Source organism: Paroedura picta, chromosome 9 (assembly GCF_049243985.1).
Source record: "Paroedura picta isolate Pp20150507F chromosome 9, Ppicta_v3.0, whole genome shotgun sequence".
Lineage (NCBI taxonomy): Eukaryota > Metazoa > Chordata > Lepidosauria > Squamata > Gekkonidae > Paroedura > Paroedura picta.
In genome coordinates, this window is record NC_135377.1 from 32,664,321 (window position 1) to 32,689,430 (window position 25,110).

Sequence of the window (25,110 nt, forward strand, 5' to 3'; positions counted from 1 at the left end):
ATGTAGTTTTATGTAGTTAAAATTAATTTTTTTGGAACAGAAATTTTAATTTCCATTGTATTTAATCTTCTACTTGCTTCTGAAGGCTTTTAAGGAATACACAAGTGATGACATGAATGTAGCCCCTGAAGACAGAGTGTGGGTGAGAGGCTGGTTTCCAATTCTCTTTGAGTTGTCCTGTATCATCAATAGATGCAAATTAGATGTAAGAACCAGGTAACAATCCATATTTGTAATTCAAATTTGTAAAGCATTTTCTTTAGTTTATAGGTTTTTCATAAATTGCATGCTTTTCCTAAACATGCATGGAGTGGGATAACTCCTGCTCATGCACATTTTAATTGTGATTTTTGCACTGTTCTGAAAGTGTGGTGATCGTGTTAGCAATAGTGATTAAAATGTTTGTTTAAAATATTTTGTTGGAGTGCATGTAAAGTTCCACTCATCCATGCCATTCTTCAGATACTTCTCAGCTTGAAGGAACAAGTGAGCTGGTGTTTAGAACAGAGTTTCTAATGTTGTAGCCTGCATTTCCAGATAGGTATTCAGCACAAAATAGTGGTGCTCACATTTTCTATTTTAGCTAAATACGGAATCTTTTATTACTTTCAATAGGAAAAATCAAAATTACTGATTCATTTTTGGTTTTCAACTTATGTTTTAGTATATTACTAATATCTGGCGAACCAGAATCATGTTGTAAACTATTGTTTAGTCATTACAGTTTAGCTCCTGTGCCTCCTCTCTAGTGGTTAGAGGCTCCATTGATGCAAGTGACAGGAGGAACAATTTAAGTTGCTTGTCCTCACTACATCCATTTTGGTACATGGGTTCCACCACATTGTGGGATCACTTTCTTCTCACTCCCAAATATCAGAGAGTGGGGGAGCAGTTAAGAGATCAAGAAAGATCAATCTCCACCAGACTTATATTGGTGCCAAGGATGGACACAAACCAGAAAAGTGCAGCTTGTATCAGTTTGTGGTTCGTGGGTCATGGCTCTGCAATTCCTCTTGAAAAGCACCGCAGCAGCTTTCAACGGGGTTTGCAGAAAGTGGAGAAGTGCTACCCCACCACTGAACTGTTTTACAGGCTGTCTGCTCCATGCGACAACCCAAAACACTTGAGCAGTGAGGAAGCCACCCTGGCACTCAGTTGTTTTTGCGGTTAACAGAAAGCAAGAGCTTAAAGGCTTAAAGGGACTCGGTCCCTTAAAAAACCTCCTTGCTGCTCTGTCCAGCAACCATCATGAACTGCTTTAAAAGTTTGTTGAAATTCGTGACAGCAGGCCTGTCACAAACCACAAACAGGGCAAAGCTTTTGTGGTTCAGTTCATGTCCGTCCCTAACTGGTACCACATAAGGTCCCAGCCAATGAATTGCAAGGCACTTTACAAAGATAATACAGGTAGAATATTTGCCCTCCCTTTTATTGAAACATTTTAATTAAAACATTTAATCCTATTAAGTCTGACATGGTATTTTTTCTTGTTTTCAAAATGGTCTTTCACTTTAAAAAATAGGTTTCCAAAGTTGCTTTGAGAGTTTAGTCTGTCAAAGAAAAAAATTAACATTTTAATTTTTTCCTTTTACCTTTTCTTCTAGAGGCTTAACAGTAATGTTTGAAATAATGAAAACATATGGTCATACTTTTGAAAAACATTGGTGGCAGGATTTGTTTCGGATTGTCTTCCGGATATTTGATAACATGAAATTGCCTGAACAGCAGACGGAAGTAAGTATAGCACAACTTTTGATATGAATTGATTTGTTACTAGTGGAATAATTGAGAGCAAAGGAGGGCCTTTTTAGAGGGCTACATCTGCATTCTGTATGATAATTATGGTTCTGAAGTGCCTATTTTGTCAGATTACACAGGAAAGGCCGTTGAAACAGACACAGTTTCAGCAAAAAGGAAGAAAGTTTGAAAGTAAATATGATTGTTTATTTCAATTTCCTTTCAATAAATTCCTAATTTTTGAGAAATTTCTCTTTCCTTTTTCATAGAAAGCTGAGTGGATGACAACTACTTGCAACCATGCACTTTATGCAATATGTGATGTTTTTACACAATATTTGGAAGTACTTAGTGATGTCCTTTTGGATGATATATTTGCACAGCTGTACTGGTGTGTTCAGCAAGGTAAGAATGTGAAGCAAGCTTCTATAGAAAAATGCTAATGGTTTATTCTGTGCTGTACAAACAAACCAATGTCTTGTTTTGTGTTACAGACAATGAACAACTGGCACGGTCTGGCACAAATTGTTTAGAGAATGTTGTCATTCTGAATGGGGAAAAGTTTACCCCTGAGATCTGGGATAAAACTTGCAACTGTATGCTGGATATCTTTAAAACTACAATCCCCCATGCGTAAGATTTCTTTTTAACCTTACAAATTGGAGAGATGTTTGCATGTATATATACTGCTAATCTGCATGTCTGCAATCATGGCTTCTGTATACGCCCATAAGTTGGGTTCTGTTGAGACCAAAAATTGGAGAGCAGGTGAAATCATCCCCATTAGCAAATCAGATCTCCTTTATCCAATCCATTGTGCTTAAAATTCATAATTAATGATTTTGTTCTTGCTTCTCTGGTATACATTTATTGGATAAATAAATGTAATAAAAGTCAACATTGTTTTTATTGCACCAGAATTTGGTTTTGTCTTGTTTTGAACAAGCTATAATGTATTCCTTTGTTTCCTTTAAAGGGAAAAAAAGAACTTTTCTGATTTCAATAAGGCTCATTTTGTTTTGAAATTCTGGTTATTCTTTGCTTTTGTATAACATTCTCCCTTCTTTCCAGCTCCAGTATTTATTTCTAGTATACGTGCCTTCTTTTGGGCCATTAGAGAGGTTGTGAGGTATAACGTATTAAAAGTTATGCCCTGGAAAGCATTGATGGTCTTAATGTTGGACTATGCAATATCTGCTATGTAGCTAATTGGGCAGAATATGAAGTGTGTCCTGTAGGGGGCATTGGCGGAAATGTATGTTTAGAATTAATAGGATAGGAACTTCGAGATGATTTTCAAATTATCTCCTCCAGTGTTTTGATTGGCTCAATAAGAGACTCTGCTTTTTGAGCACACTTCATCCCTGCTTGACTCTAAAACAGCTGTTGATCAGAAGAATGACTGCAGACAACAGCTAGCTTAGATAGATTTTTTTTCTTCCTATACATAGTTGTTTCTGTTTTGAATAAAAACTATTTTATTCTTTAAGCAGTCTGGTACTTCGCTTTCACTGTGTATTCAAACTCTGTCAACACTTTAAGGTTCTACTGGGCTCAAATTCTGTTCAACTAACAGGCCTACCTACCACAAACATTATTTTATAAATAACTGAGAATGGTTTGATTTTAATAAATAAATTATGATAAAGCTATTTCTTGTAACTTTCATGCTAATTGGATAGCACATCAGACTTAAGAGTATATCCTGTAATCATACACATTTTTTTCTTCCTTAGTATTAAAACTTGTGTTTGTTACTGTCTGTTCTTTGAAAGAAATCAAAGAATTGATGGAGCTTTAGCTGGAAATCAGGAAGACAAAAATGGACTTCCATATCTATAAATAATAATGTATTAATTGTATTCATCATCATTGAAGTTCTTTATTGGTCTTTTTATGTATGTCGCATCTTTGAGTGCCATTTTCTGTTATTAATGTTACTCAAACTAGGATACTGTATCTTGAAACGTTTGCCTATTATTTCTGTGCTAAGTATGTTCTGTTTCTTTCTTTCAAGGCTTTTAACATGGAGACCAACAGGGGGTGACACAGCTCCCCCGTCTCCCGGCAGAGAGAAACAGTTGGTATGTTTACTGATCGGTGCAACCTGTGCAGCTCAGTGGGTCTTGTTTCTGAATAAGTATGGATAGAATGGGTGCTGATCTGTTTTCTCACAAACACTGCTTGTTACAAGGCATTTAAACTTTTCAAGATTACAAACAAATTCTCAGCTCATCTGATTTTTAAATTTTGTATAGTTTTTGCAAAAGTACAAAATGTCCTTTTAATTTTGAAAGCTTTTCCGTAATTTTGCTTGAATAACTGGGTATTAATGAATTTTTAGGGGAAGCCATTATGTATACTGTGTCGGGTTGCCAACTTCAGGCTAACAACCAGCAGGAGATTTGCCAATGGAGACAACACCGCTCTAGCTACATGATGTTGACACTTTCAGCACAATCAAGAAGTGTATATAAATCATCATGTAAAGGTGACGTTCTAGCATTTGCCGAAAACTTTAACCATAGAATTTTAGGTGAATGCTAGAACAGTGCTCATACACAGTAATGTTACTTCTGGGCAATACCGAGATGTCACCTTGGCAGGGGAACACACACCCCCTCATTTTCCCCCCACTGTTCCTGGAAGCATTATCAAGGGAAGAGGGCTTCCAGACTTGTTAGTGCATCTTTACACATACCCTGTGAACATATTCATATTCAACTCTCCTTTACAAATCAAGGCAGCAAAAATCCTCATGGTATACTGAATCATGTAACTAAAAATAAACGCAATATTCCTTCTTAGTGTATTGCCTAATTGCACAAGGAAAACACTGCACAGAAGGACAATAAGATTTAAAAATGCAAGTGTGATGCTGCATTAACATACTCCGTTTTCAAGAAGAAAAGGCCTTGTCTACTGTGGTATGAGAAAAAGAGACAGTATCACACACCAAATTGCTTAACATGACTGTCTCACTGGGTGGAGTGGTCTTCACATGGTTCAGAGCCACCTCGGTGTAGTGGCTTCTAATCTGGAGAACTGGGTTTGATTCTCACTTGTTGAGGTAATATTTTTTTTTGTCTTTCAGGATACACTATCACAGAAATCTGTAGATATCCATGACTCTGTGCAACCAAGATCTTCAGATAGAAGCCAGTTTCAGCCTGTTGTAGGCCCAACAGCAAGTGAGGAGGTCAGCAAAATCAAACCTACAGCAAGTGAGTGTTTCCTTAAGGAAGAAAAGTTGCTTCTTAAGGAGAGATATTTATCATATCATGGCCTACTGATCAGCTACAAGGACTGATCCAATGAGTCTGATCAGGGCAGATAAAGACTTGGTCAAGCAGCACGATATTCTTCTTTCGTCCTTCTCATCTGTTGTGTTTTCTAACATGTTCCACCGTGTTTCTGTCTTTTAATATTCCCTGAAGTTTTGGAGACTGTTTTCGAGTAATGATCTCAGAAAATAAGGAGAGTACACAAGCTAGCTTCTTGGACACCCTTTTGGATCTGGACCATGGTCATTTAAAATCAGGATACTGATTCTTAGAGAATGAGTAGATGTTTCACTCTCTTGCCCATAAAATAGCTGCACCATAAAAATGTACACCTCATGCCTTGTACTTTTTGGACTTCAAGAATTAGGTGAAATGGTGCTGTAAACATATCAGATAGATGTCAGCTTGGTTGTGTTTTCTGCATTTTGCCATTCTTTAGAATTGTATTACTACCATTTGGCAGCCTATGGTCATGCTGTCTTGTAGTGTATTGTATCATGATGTTGCTGACATTATTGGGGAAGTTTCTAGGGCACAGAATGGTATAGCAACTGTGGGGATTCCACCCTCGACCCATTATAGTTTGGTTTCAGACTTGAGTTCAGAGCCAGGACAGTTTTGGTTATACTGATGGACAGTCATCTCCCAGTGGCCTATTATACAGCTTACCATTCTATCCACATTAATTAATTTAAATACAGAGTTGGCTTTGGGAGCGTAGCTTTTCCGTGGTTAGAGTCTTTTCAAGTCCAAGTTGACACTAATTTTCCATAGGAGGAGCAGAATTAACAGGTTGTGTTCCTGACTTGTTCATTGTCTCCTTTTTTGTCACCCATCCTCTTCAGTATTTATATGAGGCTGCTGAATTACATTGTCCAGAGGTTTAGGATAGGATGATTGGTTATCAATATGCTGATGACACAGAGTTCTGTATTTCATTCTGTGAGCCTCAAAATGCTTCTGTATTGGCTCTTAGCCAATCATCTGAGGCCAAATCATGAGTAAGACAGAGTAAACTGAAGGTTAGTCTGTCTAGATAAGACAAAGGTAATGCTGAATGGGAAATCTCATGCTTTTATTGGGGCCAGATCTTTTTACTTTGGATGGAGTGGAGTAGGCATTTGCACAGAATCTTAAAGAGTTTTGGGGTGCTGATAGACCCACCATTGTTGTTTGAAAAGCAGGTTGATGTGGTGGCATAGAGTACCTTCCATCAGCTGCATTTGGTTTTCCAATTCCCTGATTTTTAGACTCAGCCAACCTAGCCAACGTAATCCATTCTTTATAACCTAGCAGTTGGACTATTGTAACACACTGTGTGAGGGAGACAACCTGGAAACTAGATCAAATTTAAAATGTGGCAGCTCAGTTATTGTGTGGGATAAGTAGAGAGGAACATACTTTGCCCATTTTAACGCAGTTGCATTGACTGCCAGTTTCTGAGTTCAGTTCAAGGGGCCTAAGACCCACATATCTGAATGTCTCTTCCCATATTTCCTCCTACTCCAATAACACTGATCCAGTTGTCACCCTCTTGTCCCCTTGCTTAAGGTTTCCTGCTTGGCATCTAATAGACCCTGCTCCTTTTTAAAATAATGGCTCCCACCTTGTAGAATGGGCACTGAGAGGGTGATAGGGCCATGATCCTTAGAAGTTTTCAAGAGATGCTGGAGGCTATTTTATTTGCTAGGACTTTCTTGAGGGAGGGGTTAATGGAGTTTTACTGTATTTTGAACAGTTTTAATTTGGAATTGTAAGTCACCTTAAACTATAAAGGATTCCTCTCTTCACTGTTCCTTCCTTTTCTTCACCTGGATCCCACAGTTCACTGCATAAAAAGTTGTCAAAAGAGGTTACTCCTCTTTTCACAAGCAGAAAAAATGGTAGGATCCATCCCATAGAAATGTGTCTTACCCGTTGCCTTGCTTTATATGAAAGTATCTTGTGGGTCTTAACAGTGTTATTTATTTAACACTTATTTAAAGGAACAATCAGATCTTTAGATACTTTTTACCATTGGGCCTAATGGTAAGTAATTTCTTTACTGTTCATTTTCTTTTTTCTTTCTTTTTTTTAAAGAATTTCCAGACCAGAAACTATTTGGTGCTCTGTTGATCAAGTGTGTTGTACAACTGGAACTCATTCAAACGATCGATAATATTGTATTCTTCCCAGCAACCAGTAAGAAGGAAGATGCAGAGAATCTAGCTGCAGCACAGGTTAGTACAGTTGGGTGGTGCTAGCCAGTGAAGGAATGATTTCATTCTTGAATTCCATTTTCTGCCAGAAGAAATCTATAAACAAGAAAACAAAACGTCTCCTTATATTTAGACTCTACATTTATTCTGTTGCTTTAGACCAACATGGCTACCCATTTGAATCTATCTCTTTATATTGTAAAAGTTGGTTTAAGGTTGAAACAAAGATAGCACAAGTATATTATGCTTTGCTTTTTCTGCTGCAACACGTTCCATTTTATAGACCATTTGTGAGATCTTGTTAGTACTCAGCTCTGCCCAACTTAATTAAATTGGCATAATGCCTCCTTTGCTCTATCATAAGGCTATTGCTGTCTGCAGACTTGGGCTGCTGAGCATGCCTATAAATATGTGTCCTCGTCCTTCCTCCTCCTCTCATTTGCTCATTTTGGTTAGCATTCAGTGTGAAAAGGAGTTCTAGGAAACTGAAAACCTTGCAACTATTTTGTGATGGTTTTCTTGTCTGGATTTCTTTTTGTGGATCAACACAGCTACCTGCAGTATCTTTTTGAAATAAATAGATACAGTTTTAAGTTTTTACCATTTTTATAGAAGATTACGTATTGACAAGTACTGTAAGGTTTAAATTCTGATAATTAAAAATGGTTGCCTATAGTGAACATAAAATCCTTTTTCTGTCTTTAAAGAGGGATGCAGTAGACTTTAATGTTCACGTGGATACGCAAGATCAAGGAATGTATTGCTTTTTAACATCGCAGCAGTTGTTCAAGCTACTGGATTGCTTGCTGGAATCTCACAAATTTGCTAAGGCTTTCAATTCAAACAATGAGCAAAGAACTGCTCTGTGGAAAGCAGGTAAGTCTGGAACACTAGGCTTTGAAAGTATTACTTTACAGTATTTCATTAAGGTTGCTGTCGGATTATATGCCTGCACAATCACAACGTTGGAAAACTCGAGGGAATTTGATATTCCTGTGCTGTAGTTACTAGACAAAAGAGAACTGAACAAAAAGGCATGGGATAGCAGTACCCTCGTGTTGGAGTGGCCCAAGCTGAGAACCTCTAGTGTGGGTACACAGAAACCATGAGGAAAATATTACATGTAGTTGTGTGGTTGCCGTAGAAACTCCATCAAATACAATGAACACTGCACTGACCATTAGTATATATGCAGTACCCCCCCCCCCCCCAAAATAGGGCAGATAAATGTCCTCTGGGACCATTTTGGGTTGGAAAACCAGTGTGGGGGAAAAGTCCTGCATTGTAGCTTCAGGCTTTCCCTCCTGCATCATGGTCTCGATGTGAATTGGGCCACAGGCCCTTGACAAACAAGTATTGCTTTTCCTGACTTCTGACTGTCAGCATCAAAACTGTGTTGGGGAATCCTGACCCTACATGTTACAAATTATAACATGTAGTTTGTGCCTTAAACTCCTTAATGCAAACAGCCCAATCACCCCATGCGCAGATATTGTAGAGTCCTCTGTTATCAGCGTCCTGTCACTGTCACACAAAAACATTTTTATACAAGGATTATTAATATAAGCTTCTGCATCTCCAATCCTTTATTAGATGTATCCTGAATAAAGAGGATGGGTACTCTGAGTATCCTATCAAATACCTTTTGTATTCCTGTTTCTAATCCTCCCCTCTTCCCCAGAGACACTTTATTCTAACGCAGGTTTTCAGATGAAGCCAGTAATATCTGTATGGTTTGCTGTTTTGGCAGGTTTTAAAGGAAAATCTAAGCCCAATCTACTGAAACAGGAGACCAGTAGTCTTGCCTGTGGGTTGCGCATTCTTTTCCGCATGTACATGGATGAAACCCGCAGAGATGCGTGGGAGGAAGTGCAGCGGCGGCTGCTAAAGTAAGCACCCTTTCATCTTTGCTAGTCTGCATTAAGAGTGCCTAGATGTAAATATATTTTATTTTTCTTAAGCAACATGATAGGTTAACATATTTCTGTCCCATAAGAGATGGTCTCCTGTTCCTTTTAGCTCTCTTCCATAGAAAGGTTCAGTAGCAGTGGTTTAAAATCATCAGTTTCCCTTCTGTTAGGAGTATGTTTAGTAGCTAGTGAATCTCCAGATAAATTTTAGATTTATGATAACTTTTGCATGTATTTTTTTTCTTATTTCAACATGCTTCTAATAATTACACACAGTTTGCTGATTTTTAAGGGTGATTGCTACTTCCGTTCCTCCGGCTTATTTGGTCTTTCTGTCCTCTATCTGGTCTTTCTGTTTCTATCTTCTCTGTATCCACCTGAACATCATGTGAAGCAACGGCTCACTGGCACAATACCTACTTTGTATGCAGGAAGTCCTATTTTCTGTTGAGTAGTAGCTGATGTGAAATACCTCTACCTGAGGCCCTGGGCAGCTGATAGACCAATGTTCTGATTCAGTGTAAGGCTCCTTCCAGCATGTTCATTAGTAGTTGCTGCTACCTCCTGTATTCTTTCTCCAGGGTCACAACCCTTTTTGAGACAGGGCAGTATTCCTTCAAAGTAATTCAACTGCACCTGCTTTATGCAGTTAGTATTTCCACCTGTTTCATATTGGGAAAATCTTCCTCCCATGTTTGCACACTTGGTGTAGTGATTAAGAGTGCTGACTTCTAATCTGATGAGCCACGTTTGATTCCCCACTTCTCCTCCACATGCAGGCAGCTGGGTAACCTTGGGCTCACCACAGCACTGATAAAGCTGTTCTGACCAGCAGTAATATCAAGGCTCTCTCAGCCTCACCTACCTCACAGGGTGTCTGTTGTGGGGAGAGGAAAGGAAAGGGGATTGTAAGCCGCTTTGAGACTCTGCCTGGTTGAAAAAAGTGGCATATAAGAACCAACTCTTCCTTCTTATCATAGGAAATCTACAAAGCACCTGATTTTATGAAGCTGTCTTTAATGCCTCGGTCTTGGAGAGGGGCATTTTCCTGCTGTTCTTCTCTAGTGCTATTCTTGTATTAACTGTAATAGTAATAAAAGTCAGTCCCTTCCAACAGCAGGTTCAGCCATTTGACCTTTTTCTCTTACTGGTATGTCGTTTACAGTGCCTGCAGTGAAGCTCTCAGTTACTTCCTCACTTTGACATCAGAGAGTCACCGGGAAGCTTGGACTAGCCTGTTACTTTTATTCTTGACCAAGGTCCTAAAGATAAGTGATGATCGGGTGAGTGATAAGCTTGATCTAGTTGGGAGTTTAAAAACTGTTTTCAAGCCTTGTAGAAGAATGCTATTTTGGCAGGCTGCATAAGAAAGAAAGAAATAAGAAAGTAACTTTCAAGTCTAATCATACCATTTTCCTTACCTCATCCCCTATAACCCCCCATTTCTCCCACCAGTGCTAGTGGTCTTGGGGGGGCTTTTAAAAATCAGTGTTGTAATGCTACATTATAATAATACCAGAAACTAAGCCCGCTGTACTCGAAATACAGCGGGCGCTGGTGGGCGGCGTATGAGGTGGCAGCAAGTCATCCCCCCCCCCCCGGCCCCGCGGCCTATCTTGGTTTGTGAGGGCGAGTCAGGAACTGGCGGCTGGAGGGCAGGAGACAACTGGCCGGGCGGCTGGGCATGGTGGGCTCCCACGCCGCTTAAGGACGGGGCGCTGCCGGCTGTTCCCGCCACCGCCTCTCCAGCACAGGGCGCCGCCAGCTTCTCCTGGCTACGTGGGCCGGCAGGCAAAGTGCAGTGTGTGCGGGCGTGGCAGCCACAGCAATGCGGGCGCGTGTAGCATCAGCGGGTGGCACCGCAGACCGCTCCTGGCTGTGCGGGCCGGCAGTGCGTTGTCCCATTGGCCTGCGGCAGCCCTGTCAAAGGCGAGCCAGGGAATGGCGGCAGGCGGCCGCATGGGAGCGAAGTCGGAGGGGGGCGGATTTGTTAGTCCGGCAGCAAGGGACCAATTGTGAGCCACCCATGTCACAGCTCACAATTGGTCCCTTGCCGCCGGACTGACAGTCGGAGGGCCCAGTCGGCAGGCGGTTTGCGCCTGCCGATTGGGCCCTCCGATTGTCAGTCTGGGGGAAGTGGCCTATCAGCACCCTTCCTCATCCCAGACAGGGCCCGCCCTCGGGGCCCTTACTGCTTTATTTTATCCGCTCCGCTAGGAGCGGTTAAAGATATATTGCAATGATATGTGTACTAGTTCCCAGCTTTTATTTTTCAGAAATAAAACTCTTTAACAACCAAAAAGACTAGAGGTTTACTTAAAAATATAAAACCTGGTAACTAGTACACTGTTTTAATAGCGTACTACAAAGTTATATTAGGATAGTTATTGCTGTTTTTAAAGCCTTCTACAACAGGGTGAAATGGCAGCTGAGGAGGGATATGGTAAAGAAAGTGCAGAGAACATTTCTCTATGGTTGCAGGAAGAACTGTAGGGAGACATGTCTCCAAGTGGAAGCTGCACAGAATATTATCACGCGGATACAATATATCTTGGTACTTGTCCATTATGGAGAATATAGTTCCATGTCGCACCAAGTTGTACCTGATGCAAGGCTCTCTGAAGCCTCTCTGGAATTGGGCAGGGTGCAGATTCTCTGAGTACCCTAAAGTTTCACAGGTGTGTACAATGGCTAACAGACACAGCTGTGAAACAGAAATTCTCGGGTTTGGATTTATTTTTTATTTAGATTTTTGTGCTGGGCGGTGACTTAGTCAGTGGATTTCAGCAAGCAATTCTTAATTGCTCCAATAGCAACATGGAGCAAAAATTTGTTGTAATTTACAAAGTTGTTGTGTACAGGCTGCAACTGAATAATGTATGGAAAGTGCTGAGAAGTAAATACCAAATATTAAGTGTTATTCTCTGCCCTCTGTACTTGAATGACTGAGAAATCATTTCTGTTTTTCCTCAACAGTTCAAAGCTCATGCATCATTCTACTATCCTCTCCTGTGTGAAATAATGCAGTTTGATCTGATTCCTGAACTTCGAGCGGTCTTGAGGAGGTTCTTTCTGCGAATTGGGGTAGTTTTTCAAATATCCCAACCATCTGATCAAGAGATGGGAACAGCTAAACAGTAAAAGCATGGCTAACAAATGAAAGGACCAAGTACACTTGCACTGGATGCTGATAAGACATTTCCTTGTATTAGCAATGTGCATCTACGGGTTCACAGTAGAGAACAGGACTATAATTTAAGCTTGCAACACTCTGATTCCAGGTGACTCCTTCCCCCCTTCCCCCCATCACTGATCTGGCTTGTGTTGAGCACAGAGCCAGTTTTAACACCGTCTTATTGCCAGCCTGGCCTGTGATACCCCTTTTACTTTTCCTAGGCAGTGATATATATCAAAAGATGTTTATGATGGGTATACCCAAAGAACTAACACATTAAAAAGTTTGAACTTCTGTAGAAGTACAACTCAGGAGAGCTGTATTTTGAAAGTCAGAAAAAATATCGCTCATGATAAAAGATCTAGGAACTATGTGGAATTCTTATTCTGGAGATTTTTTTTCTTTTGCACACTCAGGTTGCCTGAGATCTAGGTAATCATCTTTCTGTGAAAAAATTGTATAGAGATGCAGGTCTGTAATATAAAGTTCTAAACACTATACAGTTCTTCCTGCATTCTTTTATTTCTGTATTATTTCCTATATAGGCCCATAAGTCTACCAAATGCACTCATTTGAAATTTGAGTTGTAACTTTTTTTTGTCTCTGTATCCCAAAAGTTAGTCTTGCTGACTTTTGTCAAAATATCACAACTGACTTAACTGTTTGTAATATACCTGTGATAGGGCTTTTGAATACAGGAAGCCATCACGACGACCCTTCAGGACTGGAACTTGAATTGCTGCAAACAGGTCTAGGTTTTGTCTGCTATCACTTTTTTGTTGTTGTTTGATGTAGATTTCACTCTATGTACAGAATTTAATGTTGAATATATTCAAGTAACAAATCTGGCATGGTTTGGGGATGGTTTTAAATTTATTGGAAATGTATTCATACTGTGAATTGTGCTCTGATGGTTAAAGAAAAGATTGTCAAGCATTCTGTCTTACAGTGGATGTAGAAAAATTTTTCAGATGGAAAAATGTATATGGTACAGCTATGTAAAGTTTTCTATGTAAATTCTGTACAACTTTCTGTACAATATTGGTTCTCATCTGGCATTCTAATCAGGTTATAGGTCAATAAAGTTTTTGAATTCTTTCATCTGTGCAATCAAAAACAATGTAATGTAAAACTACTTGTTTTCATGTTTTAGCTTTGAGACAAAGTATAAAGAAGCAAGAACATGGCCAGTCACTGCCCACACCTTTAAATTCGTTTATAAAGTTTACTAAGTCGGAGTTTTGGTGGCAGTTCGGAGAGAATATTGCTAGATAGATAGTGATAATATAATCTTCTGTGGTTTTAATTTCATTCAGACTGACTCCTATTCAGCTTAGGGCTTCAGTGTATGTGTACAAGCTGGGTGGGAGGCGGGTGGGCTGTAATAAAGGTTTGCGTGATTTGAACCAACCAAGGGTGGAGAGTAATAAAAGTACTTCTGAGGTACCTGCATTTCCCTATAGCGATTATCACCTTGGTAGGTGGAGGGAGGGTTTAATCATGTCACAACATGCTAAATCCTTGATGCTACATAGTGAAGAGAAAAAAATAGAGAAGCCATTTTATAATTCCTAGTTTTCCTTTCATTGCTGTGTCTGAGAAGCTGTCACTACTTTTTTCACAATTTCCTCACCAGGAATGATTGACAATAATCAACATTAAAAAGAGATAATATGTGCGTTATGTAGGCCTTCCAGCTTGGCCAGGGCTAAAAACAAATGAAAGAGTCATCCAACAACCTAAGTAGAAGGCTACCTAATCTTTATGAAGGGAAATGCAAGGCTTGCGGTACTTTACAGTGTTTGCCCACCTTCTGTTGTTGCTCTTCTGCCATGATTTACAGTTGACTTTGTCATCTTTCCCCCAAACTAATGTGACACATAGCCACAGACTAGGTAAAAAGTGGCTATTGCTCTAATTTTCTAGAACAGGAGGGGGGGGGGATCAGAAGGAAGTGGGGCAGAAACTACACCAAAGCCTCAGATGAAAATTCTGAAGTTAGATTGAGAATGGAGGTCTAACAGAACAAAAATTAAGGTATGCATGCTAAGATGGCATAAAGTGTATATCTTGCAGTGTTCTCCTAAGTGCTGGGTATATTTGCGAATTTGCTTATACAAACAAAGGCAATTATACCTTTTAAATGCCATAAATTCCATATTCTATATTATAAATACAAATGATGCTTTTTACATTTAAGCAGTAAAATTAGGGATAAGACAGTAAGTATTGTATATTTCAATTTTCCCCAACCATTTTACTCAAGGAAAAAATCCCCCCCTCCCTATGGCTTCATAATTTCCAGAAATTTTACATCACTAGGTGAGAAGGAGAGGAGGAAACAGGAAAAGGGATAAGGTTTTGGCACTTTCAGGGAAGGAGGAAATTGGAGAGAAGACAATGTAATGCCCCAGTAAGTCCTTGCAGGCCCCCCTGCTTGTTCTCCAAATCAAAGCACAATGAGAGGTTCAGTGCTCACAACTCATGGGGAAAGGATCTTATCTTTCACCAGCCTTCACTCTGCTATCCAGCAGCACCATAACTTCCCTGGCTGGCTTAAGTAGTAACAGCAGCAGCTCAAGCACCTCCCTTCCCAGTAGCAGAAGGTAAAGGGAGGAATTAACAGGAAAACAATCTTATCCTAACCCCCCCCCCCCCAACATACCCATCTGCCCCTACTGTTCTGCTTCTCTGTACTCTACATTCCTATTGCTCCTTGGGTCTCCTTGCCACCCTGCAGTGGATGGTCCACTCTGCCCTTCCCAACCACCACCTCCCATCATACTTCTGCAAGGAGCTCTTATACCCCTGGCTATCAGGCTGGCGCAGTGATGGCTCCCTTTCCATTTCATCCAAGGGTCTCTGGGAATATTTAATCAGACCCCTCCATTTTTTCTGACATGTAATATTTTTCAGCATGTCTGGGGGAATCTGCAAGTTTGTGAACTTATGGTCCTTCTCTCTCTCCATGTCCCTGATCCATAAGTGGCAGACTCAATGAGATTTGGATATACAGACAGAAAGAAAGGCAGGAGTCTACCAGTGGAACATGTTGCACGCTTTTGTCTTAAGCTGCTTCCCCCAGGGACTTAGCAGTGACAACAATGTATAAGTTATAAACTGCTTCACAAACTCCTGGTAATAAAATAGAATTTATTTTTTAAACCTTAAAATCATGACCATAAGTTATACATTTAATACTACTAATACAAGGTTTGTATAAACACACACAGACCCACACTAAAAAGGACAGACTTATTCGCGTTTTAGAAAAAATGATTTGATAGGTTTTAAAATAAATAATGAAAAAGTAATGTGTGAAGTTTTCATCTCTATAGGCTCAAGTGTGAGTTCTATGTTTGAGAAATCCAGGTCACAACACTCAACACTATCAAAGAGACAATAAGCTTCACAAGGTTGTACTAGTACTTACCATGAGGTATTTTTGCCCCAAATATAAGTGGTACCAAGAGGATAATCTGAAAACCTTGCCTTCATGCCGTTCAGTTAACTGAAGATTTCTGTGTCTTAATGCTGACCTAGTATAGGTGGCTTCATTTCCCAAATTAGATCTTACCAGTAATATATGGACAGTTCATCAGAACACAGAGGACTGCAGCAACAGTCACAACCTACCAGCTTGCTGGCCTTTTGATGAGTTCAGCACCTCCGTTTTGGATCCCCTGGATCAATTATGCTAACAAATGCTCTCTGCCATAATAAAGTGCTTCTGCTAGCAGAACAGATCTAACACACATTATATTTAAAAATTTAAAAGTGCAGTAGTGGATAAGAGTTCTTTTGAAAGGCACAACTGGTTTCATTGCACATTTATTCAGCCATGTGCCGTTGACAGACCTTGCCAACTGAAAGGGGCATTCTCAGCAGAAGAAAGCTTAGCCTGACTTGACTGCCCAGCCATAAATCTTTGAAGGGTTTCTGATGTCCCGGGTCGCAGCCATGGCTCAGTTGCTACTGTGTCAACTGAGTTAGGTCTTCTGCCGTCTTTGGGCGGCAACTGTTTCAGGATGTCATCAGCATTTCCCAGAGAAATATCTTCACCTTGAAGAAGAAAAACCAAGCTTAATACCAAGGACACATTACAGGCATAGGGACACCAACAAGTTATTTTCCAGTTTTACAAGATTCTTTTACAGGCATGAATGCTCAGAGTAAGAATGGAAGAACCCATATATCAAGACGGAGCTATTGTACAGCTAGGAGCTACAAGACCAAAAAAATGGGCTGGGCTTGATTCAAAGACATCACACAGTTAATGCCAGAAAATCCCTGAAAAGATATTGTGGAAGAACTGGTCTTCTCTTTTATAACTTATTAAAAGGCTTTAGCTGGTTTTTGCATTCCACCCTATGACAGAAATTCTGTCTTAATCCTATTTTCTGTTACATTAGGAGGGTCTGGAGGATACACAGGTACGAAAATAAAAGATTTTCAGTGGAACTTAAAAATGACATGCCTCTTAGTGAAGTTAAACCCAAGGATTAGGCATACTTATCCAAGATTAGAATACACAATTTGGTGCAAAAAAGGTATTAAAAAAATCCCCCAATACACATTAGATTTTATCATTTCTTTTCCACACAAAATCTACTTAGAACATTTTATAACAGGATTCAGATCTACATACAGAAAAGGTATCTTGAAAATAAGTCAGCCTTTGTACCATTATTTAACTGTCTCTGAAAGCAACTACATATGTTAAGCTGGATCTACCGTTCTCACATGTTCCTTATTTGGTATGTTTTGTATTCGAAGAAATACTCATATAAAATAAGATGCACCATTAAATGGAGACATCAACATTATTAAAATCTATATTGTCTTCTAATATATTAATGTTCTGACCCTCTTAATATTGTTATTTTCTTATAATTTCATATTTTAGAACTCTTCAGGTGGCAACCCTAAGCAGGTTTACAGAGCAATATGGCCAGAACCCCAGGGGCACAGCCTTCATAACTTTTCTACATACACACACACACACACAGGATGCACAAGCAGTCCATAAAACTGTCCCAGGAATCAGGGTATTCCCAAGAACAGCACTGGTCTGCACAGGAACAGGAGAATCAGAAAAAATACCATTTATCACCAATTTAACACTAAGAGCCCTTCTGCCTGTAGGAAATACATTACAATCATAATTTTTTTTTCTAGTTGTGTTCCATTTACTTTGACACTTAGTTAACTTTCAAAGTGAAGGATAAGCTACTTGATATTTGTCCAAGGATAGCCTGGCCATTTCACCTACAGGGAAATTCCTGGAGGACCACTGGCAGCCAGGAACAAACAGAGCGGAGCAACTGAGGTCATGTGGCTCAAACCTAGCCAATGAGTGGTGCAGGAGGAAGAAAAAGGTGAGCAGGCACCCTTTATCGGCATCATGGCCCTGAAGTACTGACTTCTAACACTGCAAGAGCCATTCAGGCTGGCTGACAAGCTCCTGGGCTATTTTAACTTTCTAATCTGCTGTACCTGAAAGCTTCAAGGCTAGTATAATATGGACAGAGAACGATCTATTTTCCCTATGATAGTTCCACAGAACTCTGTGGATGACCTCTCACTCCCCCCAGGACCTGGAAAGGCTGCAGGCTGGAGGCCCCTGGGAAGGGAACTCACCAGCAGGAGCAGCTCTCAAAGAGCAGGAATCTGCAGCCTCTGAGCCTTGGAGGGAAGTGGAAGGGGGTTGTCAGGGGTGGGGGATGGAAGGCGATTGGCTGGCTGCTGGATAGGCAAGCTGGTTGGAGGAGGAAGCACTCAAGGGCAGGACAGCCGTCCTGAGTGGGTGTTAAACGCTGAGTGGCAAGCCATGAGACATGCTCCTCTTCCAAGACCTTACCAGAAATATGTAGAACAGATTTGCGCCTTTTGGTATTACAGAGTTAAGTGATGAATAGATTCAGGAAATAATTAATTGCAGTCTCTCTATACACCAATCAAGATGACCACAGAAGGCTGTAGGAACACTTCCCTGTTCACAGATAAAACTGAGTATACAGGCTTCCTCCTTAGCCAGGAACAAGATATCAAGTTGCTGGATACAACATCCCCAACACAAACGAGCTGCTGTGCACACATACAAAAATTCATCTGTGAACAGAAACATATTTCTGTAGAGACTGCATCTGCTGCACTGGGATACAGGTCTCCAAAAAGCGTTTTCAAATGTCTATCTATCTAAAACATAAGAGACCAATTTGGCCAGTTACTCACCCTGACCATCATTTCCTTTCTACAAAGAAAATGTCAAAAATGAGTCCGAATTTTGGCGACACAAAATGCTAACCTATCAAGAAAGAATATACAATGTGGGGAAAACCTTTAAACATCTTTATTCTATGTAGTATGGCAGCAACACCAGCAAGAATCTTAAACACAATAGTTATTCCTAGTTGAATCCTAAAGTAACCAGCCTGCAGCGTGTGTGCCACAGGAAGAAAGCATGGCACATTTGCATTAATTGGGGGGGGGGGTCTGTAGACCCATAAGTAGAGCAGGCACCAACAGTGAAGCAGGAGGCACAGAGAAAAGGACACAAGTCACTTCAGTCATGAAAGGCAGCCTCCTCAGCACCCCCTCCCCCTTAGTTCTTCCTTTGAACCCTGCTAAGTGCAACTTTGTGCCTGGCCTTTGTTCTTCCCCAATGCCTCACAGTGCATTGGAAGTGGTGAGCAATAAGCATAGGTTGGGACATGATTCTTCAAAATTTCTCTCCAATGTTAGGAGGATAAAGTTCGACATAGAGATGGCAATGTCTACTCAAAGCTGGAATTGTAGACAAAATAGGGAAGAGGCTTCTAACAGTTAGAAGTGGGTTTTTTCCACTCTTCTCCCTATTTGAACTCCCTTAGCCTCTCTGGCTTCTCATCATTTTTGTTCTAATACAGAGCCTAAAATATGGCTTCATGACTACGCCTGAGACTAATATGGTCCACATGTCAACAGCTCATGGTAACTTCAATATGCAGTTACAAAAAGGCAGCAGAGCAGTCTTTCTTGCTGGCCACCAAGACCCAACTAGGAATCTTCAGGCCTTCCTAATCTTTAGTGGTGCCACCTAGACTTCTTTTCTCATTTTATATTTATGGATTAATTAGATTCTTCCACCCCATTTAGAATTTTGTATGCTGGGAATGTGTGTAGAAAGCTTGGGCTTTGCCAATATCTTCTTTTTTTAATAGTGAAAAGAAGGAACCATACCTATGTGAATGGCTTTCTTCTGTAGTTCATTCAGTCTTTGCAAGCGCTCTTCATTTCGGGCTTTCAGTTGATCTATATTGAGACTAGAGCCGGACAGCAGAGAGATGTCGTCAGGTTGGAGTGGTGGAGTCAGTCTAAGAGGTACATCATCCTGCCAAGGTACGGAAACGTGACAATCAACTGCATTAAAAGGTTTATATAAACTGCAAGCATCTCCACCCAAACAAAACACACATATTACCATATTCTCCTTCCTATCCTGCAAGCAAAAATATATCTAGGTCCTACTCTCTATGCCTCCCACCTGGAAGTAAGGGCTGCGGGGACCAGAAATGGCTTTGGACTGGAAAGAGGCTCATGTAGCACTTGTACCTGTTCCTCCTAGCTGCCAGGTTAAAACATTTCTCTTGGCCCAAGCTTTTATTTAAAGGGGTTAATCTTTTAGCAACAGTTTTATAACTCAGCTTTAGCCTGAAAACTGTTTCAAACTCATTTTGAGCTAATCAATGTTTTATTTTTTATGTTCTGGATGGGCTGTTTTTTATTATGTTTTATTTTATAAGCAACTTTTGGCAAGTTCCCTGGAGAGGGAGCACAGAAGTATCCTCAACGAATGAATAACCCATCAGAATGAGAGAAACTGAGTTTATGTACTTGTCACCTGATCCTATGCTGGTCTACCAAACTTCTGTGGTATTAAGCTGCTGCGATGGTTCTTTATGTATTCTACCTTTCTCCCAGCATGGAACAAAAATCAGGATACATAGCAACCTTCGATTTTTTCATGCGCTTTCATCTCAGTTCCAGTAATAAATGTTTTAAAAAGAGGTCAACAGCACTATTTTGTCAGTAGAATTTACCTTTAGACATCCACATGTGCCCATTACATAAATCCAGAATACGGGATTGGATAAAGAGTTTGTATTCTGATCCAATATCCAACATTGACCTTTTCAGAACTGGGGATTGCTTAAAACCTAGCATCCACAAATATCGTGCATATTCTAACCAACAACAAACTGAAAATTAAAAAGGTATGTTACCCTAAACGAACTGAGATTAGTTGTGCTTATATCCCACCAAAAACCAACCACATGCTTATTAAAAATAATTAAAACCCTACGGTGTCAATGAGATGTATATAGGACTTGCTTCAACCTGCTGGAGGGCCATGACATTTCTATTACCTTTTTCTTCTCTCTCCTCCTTTCCCTTGCAGACAGAGGTGGTGGTGGAGTGAAAGTCATAGAAAAGTGTGGCACATCTAAAGTAGGAAAAGCCTCACCGTCAGTAGCTAGAAAAGGAAGATCCCAGAGCTTAGCATATACTTGGAATTTTTTAAAGTTTTATAAAATGCCCTCAAGACAGCATATACCGACTCAAACATGCAGGGCTAAGTGAAGCCACACTCAATCTTGCCTGGAAGCTTCCCAAAACAACTGGCCAACCATTGCAGACAACAGATTGTTGGAGTACATGGATGTTGTCTTGGCCTAATTTTGAAAATATTCTTGTTTCATTATCCAAATGTTGCCACCACATCATTATGTTCATGTTTATTTTGCTTTGTGCATCTTATACAATTCATGGAATGTTGCAAAGTAGCAACAGTTAGCAAACTCATCTTAGCATAACTGTTGGGTGTTGTTAACAAGATTCAATGTATCAACAGAGCCTGTGCAAAGCAAATTTTCATCCTCATGCCATCATTCTTGTTATTTATATTAGCTCTAAAGTCTCAATATAAAACAAAGAGATGGGCTATGAACCAGTATGTGCAACTGACAGAGCTATTGACTTAAAATAGGGAGACTCAGGTTTAAACTCTCCACCACGATTCTCACTGGGTGAGTTGAGCTACTCAGCTCACTACTGCATGCGATACTAAGGGGGGGGAGGAATCACATATACATTGCTCAATTTCTTGGAAGAAAGTCGAGGCAAAAAAAAAAAGGTCCTACAAATAAATAAAATGTTGCTTCATGTAGTAATTGCAAAACAACAGTTATAAAACCTTATTCAACTGCCCCTTGTGGCTGGCCCTGGCACTCACATTCTTTGTCTTCTCTATGTCTCTGTATACATAACAAATAAGATGTTCATCTCTCAATAAACTCAGTCATGCCAATTAATACAGGCCAGATCAGGAAATACAAATATTTCAAGGGTCTCAACACACCGGTCTCAAGAACTAATATTTCTCTGACCCATAGTTAATCAGACTTAGAATTGTTACATTTTCATCTCAAATAATTCTTTTATGCTTAGAGTTGATACAGAGACTATCAATAAGTCACAGATATGGGGGAGTGAAAAGCACACTAAATATACAGTTCAATTTCTTTAGCAATTCTAGTTCACATTCTATGCTTTAGGCACCCACTAGTATTTTAAATTCTTCTTTTCCTACCCCTCTTTCTACTGCGGTCTACCATTTATTGCTTCTTAACTGAAATTTCAGGTATGCTATCATCCCATCCTGTCACTATGTAATTTTTTAACTCTAAACAGGTTTGCTAAAACTCAAGAATGTTAAGCAGCTACAATAAACTACTCACAAACAGAATGACCAGGCTCCTTGAAAAATCTGTAATGAACTGTACCACGAAAACATGTGCATGCACACACTCACCAATAAAAGCACTCTCAGATTCCAACAGAGAGTTTTTCATAAATTCATTGGAGTCATCTCTGACCTACCAAAGAAAAGCAAATGAAAATGTAGTTCACATGAATAACTTTCATGTAACTATACCAGTTATTATACTATTCCTTACTGAACAAATTCTCCAATTGTACTGGCTTTTCAGATTTTATTTATTTATTTATTTATTTATTTAGGTTTTTATACCGCCCATTCTCTGCAGCTCTGGGCAGTATAAAACATTATCTAACTTTACACGGAACATATGAACAACTTTCAAACTTTCAAAACATTTCAAACAAAACAGTTCAATACCTCATTATTTCCAACCATCATCTTAATAATCAATAGGAACATTAGTAATATAAATAGCAACAACATTGGGATGGGAATATTAAAACTGTGTAATGTAGATGCTGAAGTCTTTCGTAATGTAGACTCTTTATCTGAAGGACTGCATTTTATAGGAAGTGACAGTTTAGTAAGATGGACTTTTATTCATTTTGCCAATGAGTCATAGCTGACTTACAGCGATCCTGTAGGGTTTCCAAGGCAAAAGACAACCAGAAGTGGCTTGCCATTGCCTACCTCTACAGCATAACCTTGGCATTATCTGGAGGTCCCCCATCCAAACAACTAGCTAGGGCTGATCCTGCTCAGTTTCCCAGATCTGATGAGATCAGGCTAGCCTGGGCTATCCAAGTCAAGGCACTTCATAACCAGGCTTATTTCCTAATGCCTGCGTTTTATGCATAATGATCAAGTTACACTTTTTCAGGCATACCCTCCGTCATATTTTAGAGGTATAGACTATTAAAAACAGCTTACACTCTGCAAGTATAGATATTCTCCTAGTTGCCGTGGAAGCTACATCCTGCCTCCCAGTCCAAGTTTCTCCCTCCACCTTCAAAGGCTGTTTCAGGAACCACCAGAGCCCCAAACTGCAACTGGCAGCTTAGGTGTGGCTTGGCTGACTCTTTTTGTTGAAATGTGGGTCCCAAATACTTCAAAATATATCTTCTAGTTGGAAGAAGGTATGCTCCACCTTCTGACATTCTGAAAGACACGTACACTAAGTGTCTGCTCTCACACTGTGGACCATTTTGGAGTATGTAATCATCTGTCATTGTTTTTTTTTAAATGATGTTCAAGTGTCTCATCGTAACACTTTTTTAAAAGAGAAAATAGGTTCTCTTGTATTATAAGAATATCAGATCTCAGCTGACTATATCATAAGGAAACACCCCAACTATGTTGATACCGAATTAGTGATAAGGTAAGCAGCCAGCATTGTGTAGTGGTTAGAGTGCTGGACCAGGATCTAGGAGACCCATCTTGCTGTGGTAATTTGAGGCCATTCACACTCTGTCAACCTAAGCTACTGCACAGGGCTCTTGTGAGTCTAAAATGAAGGGGAGAATAATGAGGTAGGTGGCTATGAGTCCCCCCTGGAGAGACAGGTTGGATATAAATGAAGCAAGCAAATCAGTCATACATGTAAATACACAGCTGGCTGCAAGGCAGTTACTCATGCCATCTCGTTTCAATATCACGGAGGCTGACTCACATGTGTCCAGTTAGCACAACACTGGCTCATCCGCCAAAGCCACAAGTCACAGGAACATTCAGATTGCATGCATATGGGGCATCGCGTGTTTAACAAGGTTACTTGGAAGGATTACTTACAGTGGCCAAGTGGCTCTTCTATAGCTAACACCAGACTTAAATGGGCATTATATACAGCAAATCACCACAAAATATTTATTTAGTACCAAACCACATTGCAACTGCAATTTATATTTCGATTTTTATATGCAGAAACTGTTGAAATAACTACATAAACCATTATGAAAGACAGAGTGGAGAAAGTTTCAAAAGGAGCAACCAGCACAAAAAAAGTGGCAACCATCATGTAGGTCTTCATAAAGGACCTCTGCTGTGTAAACAAGCAGTATGTTTTTAATAGGCATTTAAAGGAAGAGAGGACAGTGACATTCAAGGCATGGGGAATATCACATGTACACACATATGCTCAGTAAATCACTATTATCTTGCACTTCAGAATGAAAACTAAGCAGTAAAGTCGGACTGTTCCTTACCAGTCCTCTGTCTCTCAATTTAGTGCCAGGAATAGGATCATCAAAATCTGCAACGACTTTAAAAAGAAGAAAGAAAACCAAGGTGAAGGTAGAGAAAACCTTAAGAATGATTTCTCTACAATAGCATAATACAGTTTGGTTTAGAAACTGCAATATCTCTTATTCATATTAAAGAAACACATTGAAGATCATGACAACACTAGCAACTAGATGTTAATAAAAATTGTTGAAGAGGGGAAGGGAAACAGAACTGAACATTTTTTTTCTGCACACTGAACGTAACAGAATGCTGGCACTTTAAAAGCAAACAAAGAGAGCAAATCCTTAGCACAGAATTTCATTCAGGTTTATTCAGTGGGCTTTACTCACAGGCAGGCACATTATTCGAACATAAAAGAAAGCACAGCATATTGATCCCTCAGTACTGTACTATCCATAAGGAAATAAGAACTGGTTCACAATGAAAACATCTGACTCAGTTCCACAAGAAATAAAAAGGTGACTCTAACTTTAGAAAAATTAGTTTTAAAAGAAAAATTGGCATGTAGAGTGAAACTGGGGTCTTACCATCTGCGTTTTTCCTCATTTTTTTCAGTTTCTTTTGCTGTTCTCTTAGCAACGCCTGCTGCTGAATGTCCAGAGCATGATCATTAGTTGGTGGATCCGGGTACATATATCTGGTCTCTACTCGTGTCTCTGAATCTAATACACAAAAGAAAGAAGCTTAAGATATAACATTGCATTTCTTTAAAATGTTATGAAACATGGAAATTATTTATATATATATATAAAAAATCAGAGTCCAGTAGCACCTTTAAGACCAACAAAGATTTATTTAAGGC

General features: G+C 39.7%; 2 protein-coding genes across 23 annotated transcripts in view; one reads left to right on the plus strand and one right to left on the minus strand.

Moving 5' to 3' along the window:
• The window catches only part of ARFGEF1 (ARF guanine nucleotide exchange factor 1), a 72,277-nt gene extending 58,872 nt beyond the window's left edge, over positions 1 to 13,405 (plus strand). For all 5 annotated transcript variants that reach the window (XM_077352217.1, XM_077352218.1, XM_077352219.1 and 2 more), the window contains 11 exons: positions 86 to 216; positions 1,605 to 1,734; positions 2,007 to 2,142; positions 2,232 to 2,370; positions 3,755 to 3,821; positions 4,832 to 4,961; positions 7,101 to 7,240; positions 7,927 to 8,095; positions 8,970 to 9,108; positions 10,295 to 10,412; positions 12,106 to 13,405. In XM_077352217.1, coding sequence (XP_077208332.1) covers positions 86 to 216; positions 1,605 to 1,734; positions 2,007 to 2,142; positions 2,232 to 2,370; positions 3,755 to 3,821; positions 4,832 to 4,961; positions 7,101 to 7,240; positions 7,927 to 8,095; positions 8,970 to 9,108; positions 10,295 to 10,412; positions 12,106 to 12,270 — 1,464 coding nt within the window. In that variant the 3' untranslated portion in view covers positions 12,271 to 13,405. The remainder of the gene's footprint in view (positions 1 to 85; positions 217 to 1,604; positions 1,735 to 2,006; positions 2,143 to 2,231; positions 2,371 to 3,754; positions 3,822 to 4,831; positions 4,962 to 7,100; positions 7,241 to 7,926; positions 8,096 to 8,969; positions 9,109 to 10,294; positions 10,413 to 12,105) is intronic.
• A 2,035-nt stretch (positions 13,406 to 15,440) lies between these two features.
• CSPP1 (centrosome and spindle pole associated protein 1) overlaps positions 15,441 to 25,110 on the minus strand; it is a 59,120-nt gene continuing 49,450 nt past the window's right edge. For 16 of the 18 annotated variants that reach the window (XM_077352239.1, XM_077352237.1, XM_077352235.1 and 13 more), the window contains 6 exons: positions 24,836 to 24,970; positions 24,269 to 24,324; positions 22,158 to 22,221; positions 20,713 to 20,819; positions 19,526 to 19,676; positions 15,441 to 16,366 (listed from right to left, as the gene is read on the minus strand). In XM_077352239.1, coding sequence (XP_077208354.1) covers positions 16,140 to 16,366; positions 19,526 to 19,676; positions 20,713 to 20,819; positions 22,158 to 22,221; positions 24,269 to 24,324; positions 24,836 to 24,970 — 740 coding nt within the window. In that variant the 3' untranslated portion in view covers positions 15,441 to 16,139. Of the gene's footprint in view, positions 16,367 to 18,538; positions 18,612 to 19,525; positions 19,677 to 20,712; positions 20,820 to 22,157; positions 22,222 to 24,268; positions 24,325 to 24,835; positions 24,971 to 25,110 lie in introns of all 18 variants that reach the window. The other 2 variants (XR_013234111.1, XM_077352234.1) reach the window with 2 other exon arrangements.